The sequence below is a fragment of the Panthera uncia genome (assembly GCF_023721935.1).
Source record: "Panthera uncia isolate 11264 chromosome E2 unlocalized genomic scaffold, Puncia_PCG_1.0 HiC_scaffold_19, whole genome shotgun sequence".
Classification (NCBI taxonomy): Eukaryota; Metazoa; Chordata; class Mammalia; order Carnivora; family Felidae; genus Panthera; species Panthera uncia.
Genome location: NW_026057588.1, coordinates 18,786,054 through 18,809,048, shown reverse-complemented (window position 1 = coordinate 18,809,048; position 22,995 = coordinate 18,786,054). Strand labels below are relative to the sequence as shown.

Here is a 22,995-nt window from a genome sequence, read left to right as displayed (position 1 = left end):
TCGGTCTTTCCTCATCTTCTAAGACCTTGACACTTCTGGAGTGTTGTCCAGTTATTTTGTAGAATGTTGCTCAACTTGGGTTTGCCTGATGTGATTGGACTGAGGTGGTACATTTGGGGCAAGAATGTTACAGAAGTGACCTTCGTGCCCTTGTCTGCATCCTCGCAGGGGGTTTCTGATGTTGGCGTCGGGCTCACCTCCATCACCTGGTTAAGGTGGTGTCCGCCGGGTGTGCCCTGTGCAGTTACTGCTTTTTCCTTTTCAAATTGTGACGTATCTTACGGGGAGATATTCTGGGGCTGTGCAGATACGCCTCAGTGATTCTTGCCTGCAGGGCTTATTTCTGTGGTGCTTGCCCCTTTTGTGTCAGGCCTTCTACATTTTGAAAAAAATTTGTTTTAACATTTGTTCATTTTTGAGAGACCGAGACAGAGCACGATTGGGGCAGGGGCACAGAGAGAGAGGGCAGCACAGAATCCGAAGCAGGCTCCAGGCTCTGAGCTTTCAGCACGGAGCCCGATGCGGGGCTCAAACTCACGGACCACAAGATCGTGGCCTGAGCTGAAGCTGGACACTTAACCGACTGAGCCACACGGGCACCCCAGGCCTTCTACGTTCTTTAATTGGAATTGTGTAAAGAAGAACTGGCCCTTCTCCCCCCACTTATTAAATTGATTCAGTAATTTATCTTAGTATGGACTCTGGGCTGTTTGTTTTACTCTAAGGGATATAATCCATTGCTGTCCTTATTTTCTTGCTCAAATTGTCACCGATTTGGCCATTAGCAGCTTCTTCAAAGTGGCCTATGTGTCCTTTCAGTGTACCCCATCATTGTTGAAAACTTTCTACATTTTGGTACCATGAGGTGCTCTAGGCCAATTTTGTCATCTTCCAGCCCAGCTCTGGAATCAGCTGCTTCTTGCACAAGAATGGTATTCAGATAGCAAGACCAGGGCACAAGGTGTGCTCTGTGGCTCCCGGGGGCCGGTGATTGTAGGCCGTCTCTGCAGACAGTTAGGAAGTATGTGCACGTGCGCTCGCTCGTCCATGCACACACAACTCCGCATCTCTCATTCTAGTCCGGCATCGCAGGTTTCTTTCTGGCCCTCCCCATTCCTTATCGTGACACCTGTTCCCAACAGCGGGGAAACCTCTTGTTAGCTACCACATACTTGTTTGATTAATGCTAGTATTCGCATGGAGTAATTCTGGAATTGCTCACCCACATTGGTATGAAAAAGAAGTTTGTTTTTAGCCTTACAGGTGCAGCTGAAACACTGTTTCGGCTATTCCAAAGTTACTTAGGTGGGCTGTTTTCTTGCCCAGCCCTCTTCCTGGTGATGATGTTACTCATTTGCAGTAAGGTTCCCTTGTTACTCTTGGTGGTGCATTTTGGGTTTCTCCCACATCCTTGTCAATTTCACATTGCTTATTTTTACATTTCACTGCTTATTTTTCACTTTGGTAAAAGTAACAAAATGTTGGCTCTTGGAGAGTCTTGTAAAACATCTTTGAACAAGTTCTTTACCGACTTCTTTCTTTTTGCTTTTCCAGGAGGTCTCTTTTCTTCTGTGTGGTGGTGTGCAGACGATAAGTTGTTCTTACTTCAAGGGCGGGGAGTGCAGAAGGCATGCTTACTAGCAGAGAGAACTCACAGTGGGTGCATGAGGTCGTAATTGTCAGGAAAAGAAAAACAGGACCCACCATCCCTTTTCTGGCTCTCTAAGGAAGCACAGGGTGTTTTCTTTTTTACCTGGCTTCTTTTACTCAGCAGAATGCTTTTAGCATATGTCCACCTTATCCCTTTTATTGTCAAATACTCTGCCGTTGTCTGGATATATTACAGTGTGTTTATCTGTTCACTTCTTGGTGGACATTTGAATTTGGGAACCGTTGGGGACTGTTAAAAAAACTGCTATGACTATTCACGTACAGTTCTTCCTGTGAACCCATGCATTCATTTCTCTTGGGAAAATAAATACGTGGGAGTCAAATTTCTGGGTGGTAGTGTAGGTATTAAGAGATGGCCTGTTGTTTTCCAAAGGGATCAACTGTTTTACAATTCCGTGAACAACGTGTGACGCTGGTTCCTCCACTTCCTCTCCAACACTTCTCTGGCCACTTTGACGGGTGTGTGGTGGTATCTCATTGTGGTTTAACTGTGCATTTTCCCTAACGACTCATGATGTTACATATCTTTTCATATGCTGTTGCAATCCATGTATCTTCTTTGATGAAGTATTTGGGTATTTTGCCCATTTTTGATGACTTTTTAAATGGAAATATATTTGATACATAACATTACGTCAGTTTGAGATGTACAACATAGTGATTTAATGAGCCTGTACCGTGCTATGGTCACCACAAGTGTGGCTCCCATTTGTCACGTGCAACACTATTACAATACCATTGACTATATTCCCTGTGAACCTTTTTTCCTTGTGACTGTTTCATTCCATAACTGGAAGCCTGTATCTCCTACTCCCCTTCACCCATGTTGTACCTTCCCCTTCCCCCATCTCCTCTGGCAACCGTCAGGTCTCTGTATTTATGGTTCTGTTTCTGCTGTTTGTTTATTGTTGCTTTTTACATTCGACACATAAGTGAAATCATATGGTGTTTGTCTTCTGGCTTATTTCGCTTAGCATAATACCCTCTAGGTCCATCTGTGGTGTTGCGAATAGCAAAAATCTCATCCTTTTTTTATGGCTGTGTAATATTCCATTGTGTTTTACCCATTTTTAAAATGGGTTATTTGTCATCTTTTTACTAAGTTTTGAGAGTTCTTTATATATTCTGGATACATGTCCATCCAGATAGAAAATTTTAAAAATATTTCCTTGGGGTGCCTGGGTGGCTCAGTCAGTTGAGCTTCCAATTTCGGCTCAGGTCATGATCTCACAGTTCATGAGTTCAAGCCCCACGTTGGGCTCTGGGCTGAAAGCTCAGAGCCTGGAACCTGCTTCAGACTCGGTGTCTCCCTCTCTCTGTCCCTCCCCTGCTTGTGCTCTTTTTCTCTCAATAATAAGTAAACATTAAAAAAAATTTTTTTTCTCCCTATCTGTAGGTTGCTCATCTCTCTTTTTTAAAAATTTTGTTTGTTTATTTATTTATTTATGAGAGCATGAGTGGGGAAGGGGCAGAGAAAGAGGAAGAGAGAGAATCTCAAGCAGGCTCCAGGCTGTCAGCACAGAGCCCGATGCAGGGGGCCTGATCCCAGGAACCATGAGGTCATGACCTGAGTCGCAATTAAGAGTCGGACACTTAACCAACTGAGCTGCCCAGGCCCCCCTGCTCTTTATCTGTTAACAGTATCTTTTGAGAAGCGGAAAATTTAAATTTTGATAAAGTCTTACTTATCAGTTTCTCCTTCTTAAAGTTTATTTTAAAGTTTCTTTATTTTTAGAGGGAGAGAACGTGTGTGTGTCTGTGCGCGCAAGCAGGGGATGGGCAGAGACAGAATCCCGAGCAGGCTCCACACTGTCAACAGAGCCGGACTCCCACGGACCATGAGATCATGACTAACTGAGCCACCCAGGCGCCCCTGTCAGTTTTTCCTTTGATGATTTGATGATTTGTGCTTTGTCTTGCCAACCCCCCAGATCTCTGCTTGGCAAAGTGATGTTAGCTCTCCAGTGCTTTCAAGAAGATACTTCTTATATTTTGTGCAGATTCTTACTGTTTTCCTTATCAGGTGGGCTGGTCAGAAATACCTAGTTCATCATCACCAGGGCAAAAGTCAAGAAATTGGTTTCTATCAAATTATGTCCTATAAAATAATTTTTTCTGAAGGTTGAAATTTGGGGTCAAGTTGGGGATATTTTCTGAGCAGTCACTTACTTGACTCTATTTGTCTTATTTATGAAACGTCCAAAATTGTGCAGGTCTGTGTTAATGATGATCTGGTTGCGAAGAACTTTGCTCGTTACATATCACCCAAGGAGAATAAAAACCTTCATTCTGTAGAGAAACCACGATTGAATAGAAAGTCTGCATCCTTTTCCAGTAAACTCAATCCAGCACTTACTCTTTGGCCAATGTTTTTGCAAGGAAAAGATTCTCAGGGAATGGAAAGTGAGTGCATCCTCATCGATACAGGTTGTTGTTTTTTTAATTGTCTTATTTGTATGAATCTTACTGAACTGATGTAAGCTGTGCATACTTTCCCTATACGGAGGCAGAGACTGGGACTCTGAATTTAATATTTTAACTTTAATCGTAGTGATTTTGTGGCACGTTTTGAGGTCCTATCAACAGGATGTTTGTTTTTATGAGACCAGGAAAAAACTGTTCTCCATTTCTTATTACATGGAAGTACATTTTCAGAAGTCCATAAATTCATAATTTAAAGATATTACTAAAACAAGGTCATATGCCTACCATTTTAGACACTTTTAATTTTTTTTTTTTAGGTTTATCTTAGACAAAGTGCGAGCAGGGGAGGGGCAGAGAGAGAAGGAGACACAGAATCTGAAACAGGTTCCAGGCTCTGAGCTGTCAGCACAGGGCCTGATGCAGGGCTCAAACCCACGAGCTGTGAGATCATGACCTGAGCTGAAGTCGGATGCTTAACGTACTGAGCCACCCAGGCGCCCCATTTTAGACACGTTTTAAAAGAGCTATTTATTAGCACGGAAATCTGAGAAGAGTCTGTGATGGACAGTGGAAACAATTTTAAATGTTTCTCTCTCAATTCCGTTTTCCTTAGCTCCTTCACTCTGCTTTCCTGCCCCAAGTTAGGTCCCCCCCTGACCTTCCAGCAAAAGCGAGAGCTGAAATAGTAGGCCAGTGAATTTGCATTTGTAGTTTGGGTTTATTTCATGCTTTGATCCTGAATTGTGTTCTTTCCATCAGATTCACATGGTTTAACTTTTCTGGCTCAGTCTCTTCAGCATCCATGGCCCAAGGGTGTTGTTGGTGACCTTGGGCCAACTGCTGTGATCCTGGGTAAGTTCACTTGCTTGTGGCATTTCATAGGCGGCGTAAAAGAACACTCAACTGTCTAAAGAGTATTAAGGGTTGTGCAGAAGGGCTCTGGTAATTTTCTCTCTTTCTCTTAATTTCATGGAACCCGTGTATGATGGAGAAGCTGGCAGAGATCATTTGCCGTGCAGTCCCTACCTAGAGGATTTTATTGTAATGTAAAGAGCATGTATAAGAGGCGTTATGCGTAAAACTGATTTTTTCAAGCCCAGCCCCACACCAGTGATTATTATTTGTTCTCTGAGTATACATATGGGTTTATGAGCAATTTTTAAGCAGCAGCTCACCTAAAAATGAGTGGCATTTGTGAGGGTGAAAATACCCGGTCTTTAATTCCCTGTCTCCAAGGTGCATAATGGGTTGGAAATGTTGGACAAGAGCGGAATCTGCCAGCTTCTTTGATTCTTGGCTCACCCCCTGTGGCAACCCTCCACCACTTACTCCCTCTTACGTCAGGCACATGTGTACCTATGGGAGTGTTGTTTCATGCACGTACATTGTAAACCTCAACTAAGTTAAAGCTGTGGCCAATGAAGTGATTCCCTACATTTAGCGTTATTTTTAATGACTTCAGTAATGTTGTTTATCATACAGAAATACAGCTATGCAGAGTTTTAAAAACCTGCCATCTTTGATAGCCACTTACTAAGGAGTTTCCAGAGTCTTTCTTTCCAGAGTGTCCAGTTTTGAGATTGGGTATACCACTTTTATCTTACAGAAATGGGATTCTACTACACATAACTTCTGTGTACTGTTTTGGTTAACATATGGGTGAACTTCTTTCTAGGTCAGATGTGTCCAGGATCATGTGGGTTAAAGGTATGAGCTGTGACGTGAGAGGGTTATCAGTGTCCCTCCCTCCTATGTGTCATGGAGAGGCACGGTTCCCATCCATTACTCCCATACAGAGCGTATGTGGCCCAGCGCCTGGCCTGTGGCAGACTCGGGCACACGTGGCCCCAACCCCGTGTTGTGATGTGCTTCCTGCTGGGGTCCCAGATGAGAATTCCTGCTGAAAGGAGCCCCTTTTACTGATGGAAGAAATACAAATGGAAGTAAAAATATGTGCCCATTTCTACCAGAGTAGGAAAATACCAGGCGTTTGACGTTATGCTTAATCACTGCACAGCTTTCCGTCATATGGATAGATCATTGTTGTTTTAAGTAGCCCCGGATTGCCGGACAAAACAGTTTCCCGTTTTTTCCTTATTGTAGTCAGTGTTGTAATGGACTATGCATGTCTTTGAAAAGGAAAAGATTGATGGTAAACTAAAGAAATGCTAATGTGAGATGTCACTGGTTGTCATGTGAAAAACAAAATTATTAGATATTACTTGTCCAAGCAAAGATTTCCTTTTCCCTGTGATCATAGTGAGGTGGTATTTCAACTGTATTTTTTTTTTAAGTTTGTTTGTTTATTTGAGAGAGAGTATGAGCAGGGGAGAGGCAGAGAGAGAGGGAGACAGAATCTGAAGCAGGCTTGAGGCTCTGAGCTGTCAGCGCAGAGCATAACACAGGGCTCGGACTCATGAACCATGAGATCATGACCTGAGCCAAAGTCAGAAGTTTAACCAACTGAACCACCCAGACGTCCCTCAATTGTATTTTAATTAATTTTTGGTACTTCTCCTTGAAGTTGCTTACATTTTTTAAATGAAAGTACAATACTTTGTTAATACTTGCTTAAACAGTCAAATAGTACAGGAGTAATGGAAAGTAATTTTCTCTTTCCAACCTCTCCTCACCCTAGGCCATTCATTAGAGGCAAGCCTTTATCTTACCCCTTAGCTATTTATTTTGGCAGTTATCTCCAAATTTTGAAACAGTTATGATTAATTTACTATTTCTAGGCTTATCAGTTCTAGACAGACTGTCTTGACTTCGGTGACAGACTAGCTCACATCCCTGATCCATGTGTATTTATTCATCAGATGGTCATTACCACTTAGGTGTCAGGACTATTCTAGGGACTCAGGGAAGGAAACAGGTCTCTGTTTTCATGGGGCTTACATCCATTTTCTCAGTGAGATTTTTATTTTAGGATAATCACAGACTTACAGAAAAGTTAGCTTGACAGAGAAGTCTCTTTCAAAAACACGTGAGAAGTTGCTGACTGGATCGCTCCCCAGTACTTGAGCGTGTTTTTCCTAGAAACAAAGGTATTCTCAAAGATATTGACAATACAGCCAGAAAAATCAGAAAATTAACATTGACACATCGTGATCACGTAAGCCTCAGGCACCATTCAGGTTTGGCCACTCGTCCCGCCATTTCTTTATGGCAGAGGGTGTGGCTCGCCATTTCTTATTGTGCTTGGGCGATTACGTCTCCTTCTCCTTCAGCCTGGAATAGTTTCTCAAGTCTTCCCTTGACTTTCATGACCTTGACACCTTTGAAGACTATAGGCCAGTCGTTTTGTAGACTGTCTCTCAATTGTAGTGGGTGTTTTTGTCATAAGATTCAGCTGATGCACCTGTGGCAGGGATACCTCAAAAGAGGATGCTGTGTTCAGCTTATCTCATCTTACCAGGTGACACAAAACTTTGATTTGTCCCATGACTGATGAATTGTATCCTTTGATTGCTTAATTAAGGTAGCATCTGCCAGGCTTCTCCACTGAAAGCTCCCCTTCACCTTGTAAATACTTTGTAGGCAGCTATCATGAAGCATAAATATATCATTCCTTTTTATTCATTAATTCATATTAGTATCGATTCCTATTCGAAACCCTGGAATCCACCATTTCTCCAAGTTGCCCTGGCTTTTTTTCATGGAGAGTGGCATTTTGAAACCAAGATCTGGGAGCTAGGGGTGTTTGTTTCTGTTGGGGTGTTACTGCACCCAGGCCCTTCCATGGACGGAGTTGAGGAGTATGTGTACATGTGCCTATGTATGTTTACATCTGTATTTTATATGTGTATTTTATATGTGTATTTTATATATGTGCCCTGCAGTTCCGTGCCACCCCAGGGACTATCGAAAGTGATGAATCGGAAGAATTCTCCTCAAAAGGAACTCCAGGAAGTAGCAACAGCTAACGAATTGATCAAAAACGATTTAAGCAATATAACAGAACCAGAATTTAGAATAACAGTCATAAAATTAATCGCTGGGCTTGAAAAAAGTATACAGGACAGCAGGGAATCTATTGCTATAGAGATCAAGGGACTAAGAAATAGTCATGAGGAGCTTAAAAATGCTATAAATGAGGTGCAAGGTAAAATGGAGGTGACTACAGCTCGGATTGAAGAGGCAGAGGAGAGAATAGGTGAATTAGAAGATAAAATTATGGAAAAAGAGGAAACTGAGAAAAAGAGATAAAAAAAATCCAGGAGTATGAGGGGAAAATTAGAGAACTAAGTGATGCAATCAAACACAACAATATCTATATAATAGGAATTCCAGAAGAGGAAGAGAGAGAGAATGGGGCTGAAGGTGTACTTGAACAAATCATAGCTGAGAACTTCCCTGATCGGGGGAAGGAAAAAGGCATTGAAATCCAAGAGGCACAGAGAACTCCCTTCAGACGTAACTTGAATCGATCTTCTGCACGACATACCATAGTGAAACTGGCAAAATACAAGGATAAAGAGAAAATTCTGAAAGCAGCTAAGGATGAACATATAAAGGGAGACCGATAAGACTAGTGACAGACCTATCTACTGAAACTTGGCTGGCCAGAAAGGAATGGCAGGAAATCTTCAATGTGATGAGCAGAAAAAATATGCAACCGAGAATCCTTTATCCAGCAAGTCTGTCATTCAGAATAGAAGGAGAGATAAAGGTCTTCCCAAACAAAAACTGAAGGAATACATCACCACTAAACCAGCCCTACAAGAGATCCTAAGGGGGATTCTGTGAGTGAAATGTTGCAAAGACCACAAAGTACCAGAGACATCACTACAAGCAGAAACCTACAGACATCACAATGACTCTAAACCCGTATCTTTCTGTAATAACACTGAATGTAAATGGACTAAATGCTCCAACCAAAAGACATAGGGTATCAGAATGGATAAAAAAACAAGACCTATTTATTTGCTGTCTACAAAGAGACTCATTTTAGACCTGAGGACACCTTCAGATTGAAAGTGAGGGGATGGAGAACTATCTATCATGCTACTGGAAGTCAGAAGAAAGCTGGAGTAGCCATACTTATATCAGACAAACTAGACTTTAAATTAAAGGCTGTAACAAGAGAGGAAGAAAGCATTATATAATAATCACAGGGTCTATCCATCAGGAAGAGCTAACAATTATAAATGTCTATGTGCCGAATACAGGAGCCCCCAAATATATAAAACAATCACAAACATAAGCAATCTTACTGATAAGAATGTGGTAATTGCAGGGAATTTTAATACTCCACTTAGAGTAATGGATAGATCATCTAGACATAGGATCAATAAAGAAACAAGGGCCCTGAATGATACATTGGATCAGATGGACTTGATAGATATATTTAAGCAACAGAATATACTTTTTTCTCGAGTGCACATGGAACATTCTCCCAGTTAGATCACATACTGGGTCACAAAACAGCCCTTCGTGAGTATAAAAGAATTGAGATCATACCATGCACACTTTCAAACCACAATGCTATGAAGCTTGAAATGAACCACAGGAAAGTCTGGAAAACCTCCAAAAGCATGGAGGCTAAAGAACGCCCTACTAAAGAATGAACGGGTCAACCAGGCAATTAGAGAAGAAATGAAAAAATATATGGCAACAAATGAAAATACAAGAATCCAAACGCTTTGGGATGCAGCGAAGGCAGTCCTGAGAGGAAATTACATTGCAATCCAGGCCTATCTCAAGAAACAAGAAAAATCCCAAATACAAAATCTAACAGCACACCTAAAAGAAATAGAAGCAGAATACTAAAGACACCCCAAACCCAGCAGAAGAAGAGAAATAATAAAGATCAGAGCAGAAATAAACAATATAGAATCTAAAAAAAAACTGTAGAGCAGATCAACGAAACCAAGAGTTTGTTTTTTGAAAAAATAAACAAAATGGTTAAACCTCTAGCCAGGCTTCTCAAAAAGAAAAGGGAGATGACCCAAATAGATAAAATCATGAATGAAAATGGAATTATTACAATCAATCCCTCAGAAATAACAAGCAATTATCAGAGTATACTATGAAAAACTATATGTCAACAAACTGGACAACCTGGAAGAAATGGACAAATTCCTGAGCACCCACACACTTCCAAAACTCAAACAGGAAGAAATAGAAAACTTGAACAGACCCATAACCAGCGAAGAAATTGAATCCGTTACCAAAAATCTCCCACAAGAGTCCAGGACCAGATGGCTTCCAAGGGGAATTCTACCAGACATTTAAAGCAGAGATAATACCTATCCTTCTCAAGCTGTTCCAAAAAATAGAAAGGGAAGGAAAACTTCCAGACTCATGCTGTGAAGCCAGCATTACTTTGATTCCTAAACCAGACAGAGACCCAGCAAAAAAAGAGAACTACAGGCCAATATATATCCCTGATGAATGTGGATGCAAAAATTCTCAGTAAGATACTAGCAAATTGAATTCAACAGCATATAAAAAGAATTATTCACCATGATCAAGTGGGATTCATTCCTGGGCTGCAGGGCTGGTTCAACATTTGCAAATCAATCAACGTGATACATCACATTAATAAAAGATAAGAACCATATGATCCTGTCAATCGGTGCAGAAAAAGCATTTGACAAAATTCAGCATCCTTTCTTAAAAACCCTTGAGAAAGTCGGGATAGAAGGAACGTACTTAAACATCATAAAAGCCATTTATGAAAAGCCCACAGCTAATATCATCCTCAATGGGGAAAAACTGAGAGCTTTCTCCCTGAGATCAGGAACACAACAGGGATGTCCACTCTCACTGCTTGTTTAACATAGTGTTGGAAGTTCTAGCATCAGCAATCAGACAACAAAAGGAAATCAAAGGCATCAAAATTGGCAAAGATGAAGTTAAGCTTTCACTTTTTGCAGATGACATGATATACATGGAAAATCTGATAGCCTCCACCAAAAGTCTGCTAGAACTCATACATGAATTCAGCAAAATCTCAGCATACAAAATCAATGTACAGAAATCAGTTGCATTCTTGTACACTAATAATGAAGCGAGAGAAAGACAAATCAAGAAGCTGATCCCATTCACAGTTGCACCAAGAAGCATAAAATACCTAGGAATAAACCTCACCAAAGATGTAAAAGATCTGTATGCTGAAAACTATAGAAAGCTTACGAAGGAAATTGAAGAAGATATAAAGAAATGGAAAAACATGCTGTGCTCATGGATTGGGAGAATAAATGTTAAAATGTCAATACTACCCAAAGCTGTCTACACATTCAGTGCAGTCCCAATAAAAATTGAACCAGCATTCTTCTCGAAGCTAGAACAAGCAATCCTAAAATTTGTGTGGAACCACAAAAGACCCTGAATAGCCAAAGTAATTTTGAAGAAGACGACCAAAGTGGGAGGCATCACAATCCCAGACTTTAGCCTCTACTACAAAGCTGTAATCATCAAGACAGCATGGTATTGGCACAAAAACAGACACATAGACCAATGGAATAGAATAGAAACCCCAGAACTAGACCACAAAAGTATGGCCAACTAATCTTTGACAAAGCAGGAAAGAATATCCAACGGAAAAAAGACAGTCTCTTTAACAAATGGTGCTGGGAGAACTGGACAGCAACATGTAGAAGGATGAAACTAGACCACTTTCTTACACCATTCACAAAAACAAACTCAAAATGGATAAAGGACCTGAATGTGAGACAGGAAACCATCAAAGCCCTAGAGGAGAAAGCAGGAAAAACCTTCTCTGACCTCAGCCGCAGCAATCTTTTACTTGACACATCCCCAAAGGCGAGGGAATTAAAAGCAAAAATGAACTATTGGGACCTCATGAAGATAAAAAGCTTCTGCACTGCAAAGGAAACAATCAACAAAACTAAAAGGCAACCGGTGGAATGGGAAAAGATATTTGCAAATGACATATTGGACAAAGGGCTAGTATCCAAAATCTATAAAGAGCTCACCAAACTCCACACCCAAAAAACAATCCAGTGAAGAAATGGGCAGGAAACGTGAATAGACGCTTCTCTAAAGAAGACATCCAGATGGCCAACAAGCACGTGGAAAGATGCTCAATGTTGCTCCTCATCAGGGAAATACAAATCAAAACCACACTGAGGGGGCGCCTGGGTGGCGCAGTCGGTTAAGCGTCCGACTTCAGCCAGGTCACGATCTTGCGGTCCATGAGTTCGAGCCCCGCGTCAGGCTCTGGGCTGATGGCTCGGAGCCTGGAGCCTGTTTCCGATTCTGTGTCTCCCTCTCTCTCTGCCCCTCCCCCGTTCATGCTCTGTCTCTCTCTGTCCCAAAAAATAAATAAAAAATGTTGAAAAAAAAAAATTAAAAAAAAAAAAAAAAAAACAAACCACACTGAGATACCACCTCACGCCAGTCAGAGTGGCTAAAATGAACAAATCAGGAGACTATAGATGCTGGCGAGGATGTGGAGAAACGGGAACCCTCTTGCACTGTTGGTGGGAATGCAAACTGGTGCAGCCTCTCTGGAAAACAGTGTGGAGCTTCCTCAAAAAATTAAAAATAGACCTACCCTATGACCCAGCAATAGCACTGCTAGGAATTGACCCAAGGGATACAGGAGTGTTGATGCACAGGGGCACTTGTACCCCAATGTTTATAGCAGCACTTTCAACAGTAGCCAAATTATGGAAAGAACCTAAAGGTCCATCAACTGATGAATGGATAAATAAATTGCGGTTTATATACACAATGGAGTACTACGTGGCAATGAGAAAGAATGAAATATGTCCTTTTGTAGCAACGTGGATAGAACTGGAGAGTGTTACACTAAGTGAAATAAGTCATACAGAGAAAGACAGCATATGTTTTCATTATTATGTGGATCCTGAGAAACTTAACAGAAGACCGTGGGGGAGGGGAAGGAAAAAAAAAAAAGGCTAGAGAGGGAGGGAGCCAAAATATAACAGACTCTTAAAAACTGAGAACAAACTGAGGGTTGATGGGGGTGGGAGGGAGGGGTGGGTGAGTGATGGGTATTGAGGAGGGCACCTGTTTGGGATGAGTACTGGGTGTTGTATGGAAACCAATTTGACAATAAATTTCATATTAAAAAAAAAAAAGCATCTAGGAGAACTGGTCATTAGTATGTGGCGTTTTCACCGTCTAGCTTTAGAAGTCTCATAACACCACTTCTGTGTCGTTTACAGCTCCCCACCCCCCAGGCTCATGAGAAGGGAATACAGAGCCCATCTGTCAATGGGACAGGTGTTAGTGTCACACTCTAAGAAGAGCACACGTGTTGGGGGACATGTTGTGGCCCTCTTCGAAAAATATAGTCCACCAAGTGGGGAAAGTAAATTATGTTCAATTGTTAGTAAGCCAGTAGAAGAATTATTTAAACTTTTTTTTTATGTGATAAGGGTTGAAACAAGATTTTAAAAATTTAATACCCTCAAGGTTCAGTGTAAAACCCTATTCTATAATAATTTCATGTATTAAGGTTTTATAATAGTATGGTAAAAATTCTCCTTTGTGTCCTATTTTCTATTAATAGTACTTTCTAAGCTCTTTTATCACTTTTTATTTTGCAGATAAAAGTGTAAAATGTAATATGGATTCATTGAGAGGTTCACCTAAAAAAATATCTGAAATGAAACAACAGCGCATCTCTTTGAAAGATATAAATAAGGTTGTGCTTTTAAATATTCATTAGATACAAAGTTCATATAATGTTAATTTTAGAATAGTCTCCTTTGAAATCTAGGAACCAAAAATATATTTTCTAGTAAGAAATCCTTGGCTATGATAGTGATTTTTTTCAGGAAAAAATACAGTTTGTGAATTTGCTTTGTTTCTAAAGAACAAGATAACTGCAGCTTCCTTCTTGTTCTTGGCCTCGTGGCTTCTGTACAGAAGGGTGTTTATGCTCATTTAGCAAGGGTGTGAAAACCTGAGATTATGGGACATTGTAATAGTTAGTCTAACCCGTCCTTCCAGTTCCTTTGAGAAGACAAGTGAAATAATTACAGGACATTTGAAATACTGAGTATCTGAAGTGCCAGCTGCTTGCTACTTGGACACTTTAATCTAGTGGTTATAGCAATGGCATAATCCCCCCAGTGTTCCAGTTCTTTGTCTCTCTGTGTCTGTGTTGCCTGAAAATTACCTGGGATGGTTGTTATGAGAGTAGTTCCCGTGGAATTTTGGTTCCTTTCTTAAGAATATATATCTTGGGGCACCTGGGTGGCTCAGTCGGTTGAGCGTCCGACTTCGGCTCAGGTCATGATCTCACAGTCTGTGAGTTCGAGCCCTGCATCGGGTTCCGTGCTGACAGCTCGGAGCCTGGAGCCTGTTTTGGATGCTGTGTCTCCCTCTCTCTCTGACCCTCCCCTGTTCATGCTCTGTCTCTCTCTGTCTCAAAAATAAATAAACGTTAAAAAAAAACTAAAAAATTGTTTAAAAAAAATATATATCTTGCTTGCATACATATTCTTTTTTTTACAGTGTGCTGAATCTTCAGCGTACTGGCCAACGAAGAGGGGAATAACCATATACGCTGAGCCAGATACACCGGCAGCAAGGTATGATTTGAAAATTCAGTGTAATTGGATAGATACATAAGTGTAATACTGTCTTACACAGTGTTCTGTAAGATTGATGATAGGAAAGGAGCCAATTTCAATAAAGACTGGCCCTGGAAGTTTTGATTTACCTTTGTAGTTACTATCAGTGCTTTTCACTCTTTGTGTGGATCCAGATTTCCATCTGGCATCATTTGCCTTTTCCCTGAAGGGCCTCCTTCACTATTATCTTGTATTGTGAGTCTGCTGATAATGAATTCTTCTCAGCCTTTGTATGTCTGGAAAAATTATTTCAGCTTTGGTTTTGAAAAAAAGTATTTTTGCTAGGTATAGATTCTAGGTTGACAAATTTCCCCCCCTGTATTTTAAAGATACTGCTGTACTCTCTGCTTGCCGCATCGTTCCCGTTGCAAATCCTCCTGTCACCTTTTTTGTCGTTCCTCTGTTTGCAACACGTCTTTTTCCTTTGACTGCTTTTGAGATTTTCTCTGTTTCTGGTTTGAGCAATTTAATTATGATGTGCATGGGTGTAGTTTCCCTCCTGTTTCTCATGTTCGGGGCTCATTGCGGTTTTTCATTTGTAAGTTTCTGTCTTTCATCAGATTCGGAGCGTGTGCGGCTGCTATTCCACAGATAGTTTTTCTGCACCCCCCCCGTCTCTTTCTCCTCTTCTTTTGAGACCCTGATGAGACAAATGTCACACTTTTTGATACTGTCCAAAAGGTCCCTGAGACTCTGCTCATTTTTTTTCAACCTTTTTTTCTTGCTGTTCTTCAGGTTAATAATTCTTCTGATCTATCTTTAACTTAATTCAGTCTTCTTTTATCTCCATCCTGCTGAATTTCACCATCTGGTGAACTTTTAAATTTGATGTATTTTTCAGTTCTAAAATTTTCATTTGAAATTTTTTTATAGTTTATATTTCTTTGCTGAGAACTTAAAAAGATTTTAATAATGCTTATTTATTTTTGAGAGAGAGAGAGACAGAGACAGAGACAGAATGCGAGCAGGGGAGGGGCAGAGAGAGAGGGAGACACAGAATCCGAAGCAGGCTCCAGGCTCAGAGCTGTCAGCACAGAGCCCGACATGGGGCTTGAACTCATAGACAGTGAGATCATGACCTGAGCCAAAGTCAGATGCTTAACTGACTGAGCCATCCAGGCACCTCCCCCCTGCATTTTTTAAATATATTTTTTAAAGTCTTTGCTGATAACTTTTATCGTTCCACTTAGGAGTGCTCACCCCTCCTTCTCTTATGGACCATGGTTATAATAGTATATGACAGTTCCCATTTCTGAGCCATCTTGGGGGTCATACCTACTGATAATCTTTTCCCTTGACAATTGATCTGGTTTTCCTGATTCTTTGTGTATTGTGTACTCTGTTCTGGATATTTTAAATATTGTAGTGTGAGACTGATTTCTTTTTAAATTCTCTGGAGAATGTTGACCTTGTTGTTTTTGTTGTTTATTTTAGCAGGAAGTCAGCAACTCCCTTTGTTCAGGCCACAGATTCTGTCTCAGTTTCTGTGGGTGGTGACTGCTACTCTGTTTTCCATCTGTTCTGAATATGCTCAACTTGGGGCAAGCCCAGCTCATGTTGGGTCATAAATAGAAATGGGGAATGCCCTCCCTCTGGTACACTCTCTCTTTTTTCCGGGATTTTCCTCACATTCACCATTTTCTAGATGCTCTAGAGGCCCTGTCCCCGGGCCTCTGTCCAGGTAGATTGCTTTTCGTGGAGAAATGGCCATGCAGTTCTGTGTGTTTAAGGCCACTTATGGGGCAAAACAGCAGCAGAAACAGGAGAGGAAAAAGATGAAGGTTTCCCCTGCATCTTTGGACTACAGGTCCCGTTTCCCAGGTCCTCTAGAGGAAGTGGGAGGGGGTTTCCCCCGGGGTTTTGGGTACTGGTGCTGCCTCTGCTACTGCAGCTGTCTGATTGGAACCGGCCTTGGGACAGGGTTGGGAGAGAAAAAGGGACAAGAGAAAATCAGTCGTGATTACCCTGTCTGGCGAATGGCTCCTTCTCTGGCTTAAAATAGAAGGTTTCTCTCAGTGTTTGGTGTTGACATCCACTGTGCTATTCCGCATCTCAGGCCAGCCTTGGGCCAGCGCCAGGAGATGGGAAGGTAAAAGCCCAGGGAGCTCTCCATGATTTTGGTGGATGGCATGTTTTGACTTCTCTCCCCTGTGATTCTGTACTTCCTGTGGAGTTCCTGGCCTGTGGAGACACAGGCTGTGTGCCAGTGGGGCTTCATCCTTAGACGATGCTTAGGGCTAAGCAGCAGTTTGGACAGAAATAAATCTATGTATGTGGAGCAACTCACTCCTCAGTGCTCCGTGGTGAGTTTTCTCCCTGAAAAGAAAGGCATTTTCAGGATGGGGTTAATGGGCTCAGAGACTCTAATGAATGTTTTTTGGTTTCTAGCACTTTATGTCAGAAGCCAAGTAAGAAGCCACTCAGGTTGGCCGAGAAGAAAGAACACAATGAGAAGAATGGCTGTGTGAAGTATGAGTTTTTTCCTTGGTCTGCACTTTTTATCGAAGCAATTGTAATGCAATTATAAGCAGGAGGAATTTACGTATAATTTTATTATTGAAACCTGTGATCCCACTTAGAAAATATACATGCACTGTCTGCATGTGTAACTAACTTTGAAGGTTTTTTTTTTTTTTTTTGCCTCCCCTTCCTCGTCCTCTTGATGAAGTAAACTGTTTTAAGAAACAAATCAGATACGGTTGATCTTTGGGGCCGTCGATTTTATATGGATTAATGTTTGCTTTCTTCCCACTTCTCTGCGGTAAAGAGGCCTTCCACCTGCCGGAGAAGCTACTCTTTTGCAGCATGGAACTGAGTTTTTGTGGGGTTTTTTGTCTTGCCAGATTCCCAGAGTATTCACCAAGTTAATAATAGAGTTGTGACTTCATTTTACACTTATTTACTCCACAAAACGTTTTCCTACCCGTTTTTACGATTTCTCACCACCCCAGCCTGAAAACACCCTTATATTCCAAGTAACTGGCTGCTCTGAAGCCACCAGAGTGACAAGGAATTTACGACCGTTCAGAAGTGGGTCAGGCGCACTGTATCCACTGATTGGCCTGGGATGCCCGGGGAGAGGGTGTTGACTGTGCCCGCCTCCCAGAGCCCACCTTGGGCCCCGTAACACCCTCTCACCCAGCAGGAGCGCCCCACACAGCTCTGGGTCCGGGGCCTCCAAAGGCTGCCCCGGGGCCCACAGATGTGGGGGTGGCTGTTAGTGCCCCTGTGTTGGTGTCCTGAAAGCCATGGGCATCCCTCCACCCTGATACCTGCAAGCCATGGGTCGCACGTGGTGGTTTTCCCTGGGACAGGAGACCTTGAATTATCCGTGCTGCTCATTCCTTTGATTACATTAAATTGTAGTTAATAAATTAACCCTGAGATACTCTGTTGCCTTTTATTTTTGTATTGGAAGGTTGTATCTTCTCTTGGGCTAAATGCCCTTTACTTAGAACTCATGGATTAGACCTGTCAGTTATTCTGACAGTTCCTCCGCGTTCCAGGGAAACTTAAAGTGGTTTAAGATCACAGCAAAGAAGGGAGGAGGCAGCAGCAACAGGAGGTGACCTAGTGATCATGCAGTCTTTCTCCTTGTTCAGAACAAGTGCCCCTGGGATGGGTGACACTGTCCGTAGTCTGGGGGTCAGAGTTCGGGGGCAAGCACGGTACCGGCATGGCCTCTGTAGCCTTCGTATCACAATAAACAGGGAAAAACAGGATAAGCAGTAATTTCACAGCTATGCCTTGGGATATACAAGTGACCCTTGAACAGACACGGGGTTAGGAGTGTCAACCACCCACACGGTTCAAAGTCTGTGTATAACTTTTGACTCCCCCGAACTCAACTGCACATAGCCTACTGTTGACCAGAAGCCTTACTGATAACACAGCCAGTTAACACGTATTTATTTGTAGGTTATCTGTGTTATATACTGTATTCTTACAGTAATGTAAAGCTAGAGAAAAGAAAATGTTAAAATCATCAGAGAAAATGCATTCTCATTAATGTACTGTAAGTAGTCCACGTAGAAGAGGATGTGCACAGTTCAAACCCAGGTTGCTTGGGGGCCAACTATATATTTCATTTTACTTCCGTCAAGGAAGATTTAAAATTGTAAGTCAGTCGAGGAAATAATAAATATAAATAAATATAAATATAAGTAAGTCAGTTGAGGAAATATAAATAAAACTTCTTTTCTTCAAATTGTCCTTTTAACTATTTTATAGATTACTGCAGTTTTTAAATCCTGATCCTTTGAGAACTGATGGAATCTCTGATCTTCAGAAGGTATTACAACCCTAAAAAAAAATTAAAAATCAAAACCAACTGTTTACTCTTTAAATACCTCTCCTTCCTCGTCTGGATTTGAGACTAGAAGAGAAACCCCTTTAGGTGGGGAACTCTACCTGAGAACATCCCTTTAGAAATTCTCCAGTGAGTTACTACTGTTTCAGACGAATTGTTCCTTTTTTCATTTTAATTTAATTTTAATTTTGGGTTTTGATAAGCACATGTACCTAGGCTTTGACATTGCAGTCAGACCCTGGCATCTCCCTCCTTCCCGTAAAGTGGTTGACCTCGTGTGCCGGGGTGGGGCATCTAATGGGCTGCTGTCTTAGCTGCAGAAGCTTCGGTCGGGGTCCCCACAGCCGTTTGCTGTGCTCCGGAACAAGATCGAGCCTTGCTTGTCGGTTGACACGTCGCCACTTTCGGCTGACCTGAAAAAGGTAAAAATGCTCCTGAAGCCGCACTCACAAAGGAATACTGACCTGTTCTAACACAGGAGGATTTTTAATAAACAGTTCCAAGGCTGCACTTGTATAATTTCTTTGCTTTTGAAATTCTCTCTTCAGCTTTTCTTTTTTATTACTGATGTCTCATTTATTCTTTTTTTTTTTTTTTTTTTTTACATTTATTTATTTTTGAGAGACAGAGCCAGAGCACGAGCAGGGGCGGGGCAGAGAGAGAAGGAGACACAGAATCTGAAGCAGCCTCCAGGCTTTGAGCTGTCAGCACAGAGCCAGCCCGACAGGGGCTCAAACTCACGAACTGTGAGATCATGACCTGAGCCGAAGTCGGACGCTCAACCAACTGAGCCACCCAGGCACCCCTCAGTTATTCTGAAGTTCAGGTTACCTTCTTATAAGTGAAGAATTCTTTTGTGGAGAAACCACTGTATAAGTCTTACTGCTTTTCTGAAATAAGTTTTCAAATGTGTCTCTGCAAAGGTGCTTAGAAGGGCAAGTTGCCAGGGCAGTTACAAGATTACTTCCAAGTGTTCTTTTCAGAATTATTGTAGAGACCTGCCATTGATCGTATGTGTTTATGTATTTTCTTCTGGATTCAAAAAAAAAAGAAGAAGGAAAACAAGCTAAAACCAGGAGGAGGAACTAAATAGGAGTGAAGCCTTTAGTGGCCTAGGGATTTCCACAGGCTTCCAGAAGATGGAGAACGGGCAGTGGAGTGTGGCTGACTAGCAGAGGAAGGAGCGAAGTGGGGGGTACTGAACTTCCCTCTTCCGCTTCCTGAGAATCCCCAGCCAGCCTCTCAGCAGGGAGCTTGGACGATCTAGAAGTGCCCTTCAGATGATGCTGTTTGGAATTTTTCCAGTAAAACTGCCTTCTTACTGCCCTGGCTTCCTGCAGGGCTGTGATGCTCCTGGGAGCGAGCTCTGCCCGGCCCATGTGTCTTCAGTCAGCTTTTAGTGCTCCTACTCCGTGCAAACACACATCCGGGATCCGTGGGCATTTGAAGAAAGCTCCCGCCTAAAAACAAAATGCTTTTTTTGAAAAGACCAAAAGGAACTCTGAAGGAAACAAACTGTAGGCAGTCAAGAAAATGTTACGGGGTGCCTGGGTAGCTCAGTCTGTTAAGTGTCCGACTTCGGCTCAGGTCATGATCTTGCCATTCTAGAGTTGGAGCCCCGCGTCGGGCTCTGTGCTGACAGCTCAGAGCTTGGAGCCTGTTTCCGATTCTGTCTCCCTCTCTCTCTCTCTGCCCCTCCCTCGCTCGTGCTCTGTCTCTCTCTAAAAAATACAGAAACATTAAAAAATTTAAAACAAACTTTGTAAGTGAAGGTGGTGTACTCAAGATTATTAGGAGGAGGAGGAGAAGCCATGTCGTTGCTCTGACAAGCTCCAAGCACCTCGTCAGTCCATGGAATGCCTGTTCGAACCTTTTGATTTGGAGCCCAGGAAAGCAAGTGCCTCATGGCAGGAGTTTGGTGCTGAGAAAAGATTCAGGGGGACTTGTCAAGTTAGGCGTTAGAAAATACCAGATTGAGCAAACGTATAGTGGCTGTTGGGGGTGAAGTGAGCAAAGAGATGGGAGTTTTTGTGGTCTGTGCTTTATTTGTGGGGTTTCGGTTGTTGGTGTTTTGTAGGCTCTCCAAAGAAACAAGTTTCCGGGACCTAGCCATACTGAATCCTACTCTTGGCCTCCCATAGCGAGGGGCTGTGACGTGGTGGTCATTTCTCACTGCGGAAATGACCCTCTGCTGTACCTTCCGCCACTCCTTACGATTCTGCAAACGGGGGGCTGCTACAAGTCTTTACCAAGCAGAAATGGAGTAAGTTGCAGACAATTTTGTTTCACGGTAAAATGGCTTAAAAATTTATTTTTAAAGTTTTAAGTTTAACCTAACCTTTGGTGAAGTTTGCATTACATTACTCATTTGATTTCCATGAGAGGACAGGGACTTATCAGAGTCATTGACTCTGACAGTGAGTCTCACCTTGAAGTCCCATGATGGCCATTGGCTGCCAAGAGATTTCTGGCTTTTAGGGATGGATGTATAGCTTATAAACTTACTTCACTGATTAAATTCCTCTAACTGTCATGGTAACTGTGTGAGATGGGCCATGTATGGTTTTCACCACTTCATGGATGAGAAAATTAGCCTCATGAAAAGTTACTGGTACAGATGCTGAACAGCTGAGAAGTTGACAAGAAATGGGATTAGAGTTTAGGTTTTCCTGTCATCTCGTCCCATATTCTTTTAATTATTTCTGAACACCCCCCCCCCCCCCGCTGTTGTGTAATCTTTTGTTTTCCTGTATGCAGGAATCCGCAGGTGGTGGAAAGGAGAGAAATGGGGTGTGGGCATAGGGGATGGTGGGGTAGTGATACCTGCTCTCGGGGTCTGGGTGGTCAGGGGGACTCTGGCACGGAGCACCTCTGTCTCAGACCCGTCTCAAGAGGCTGTGCTATGGATGGTTCCGTTACTCAGCAGAATGGTGAAAACTGGCAGTAAGAAAGGACCAGTCGTGCTTAGAAGAGATGCTCATTTTTCTGATTCTGCCACGTCATGTCATTTTAATGGTTTCCTTTTCTGTACTAAGTTATTATGTGTTGGTTTAAACATCTACATCCCTCAGTTAGTGGTTGACCCCTATGGACGAGATGTTGATTGTTCTCGAATAGAACCCTGGCTGGTCAGAAATTATGTCCGGGTCTTGCCTCTCATTCCTTCTGCTTTTTCCACATCTCCATGGCCAGCCTGCTTTCACACCTGCCACCCGGAAGCTGGCCCCCACTGGATCTACATAAAGGAAAGGGGAGAATTGTTCTTGTCTTCGGCAAATTGACGCCGTATGTCCAGGAGGGTGTTGGGCAGGCGGTGCACCTTCAGGAGAGAACTATGGGATGGTGGAGGTCAGGGGTCACACGCTGCTGTAGCAAACTTAATACCCTAAGGAAGAGATGTTAACCTTTTCAAGGCCCCCTTCAGGGGGCAGTTAGTTCCCTGGTACTTAGGAGCAGGAGCTCTGGGGCCAGACTGCCTGGGTTCAGATCCTATTGCTACCACGTATTAGCTGTGCAGCCTTGGACAACTAACTTTACCTCTCTGTGCCTCAGACTCCTCATCTGAGAAATGAGGTAATAGTAGGTCCTACCCTGTAAGTGTTTTAAAGAAAAAACGAAACTTGTGACATGCTTAGTGTAAGCCCTAGGAAAATCTGAGTCAATGTGTCTAAATCTGTTTTAATCATATCTTTTCTGACCTACATGACAATGGAGAGAGCAAAAAAATTTACGTATTGCTTACTTTGTAGAAAGAGATGTTCTGCATGCTGTGCATATACTCTGTTCAATTCCTAACTTCTGTCCAAGATTATGTGAATTTGTTTGTCTTCGCAGCCTCTGGCAGTCATCGTGTGCCCTGGGTGGAAAAAGGCCCAGTTTATTTTTGAATTACTGGGGGACTATGGCATGTCCCCCAGGCCTCTTCACCCAGTGCTGTTAACAATCGGACTCCACAAAGATGAAGCCAAAAACATGAAGCTTCCAAGGGCCTGTAAGCATCCTCTTCAAGCTGTT

General features: G+C 42.3%; 1 protein-coding gene across 2 annotated transcripts in view; it reads left to right on the top strand.

Moving 5' to 3' along the window:
- Positions 1–22,995, top strand: part of TDRD12 (tudor domain containing 12) — a 72,285-nt gene that overhangs the window by 17,869 nt on the left and 31,421 nt on the right. For both annotated transcript variants that reach the window (XM_049621256.1, XM_049621255.1), the window contains exons 7-15: positions 3,885–4,074; positions 4,855–4,947; positions 13,641–13,738; positions 14,554–14,630; positions 17,061–17,141; positions 18,903–18,963; positions 19,296–19,403; positions 21,059–21,244; positions 22,816–22,972. In XM_049621256.1, coding sequence (XP_049477213.1) covers positions 3,885–4,074; positions 4,855–4,947; positions 13,641–13,738; positions 14,554–14,630; positions 17,061–17,141; positions 18,903–18,963; positions 19,296–19,403; positions 21,059–21,244; positions 22,816–22,972 — 1,051 coding nt within the window. The remainder of the gene's footprint in view (positions 1–3,884; positions 4,075–4,854; positions 4,948–13,640; positions 13,739–14,553; positions 14,631–17,060; positions 17,142–18,902; positions 18,964–19,295; positions 19,404–21,058; positions 21,245–22,815; positions 22,973–22,995) is intronic.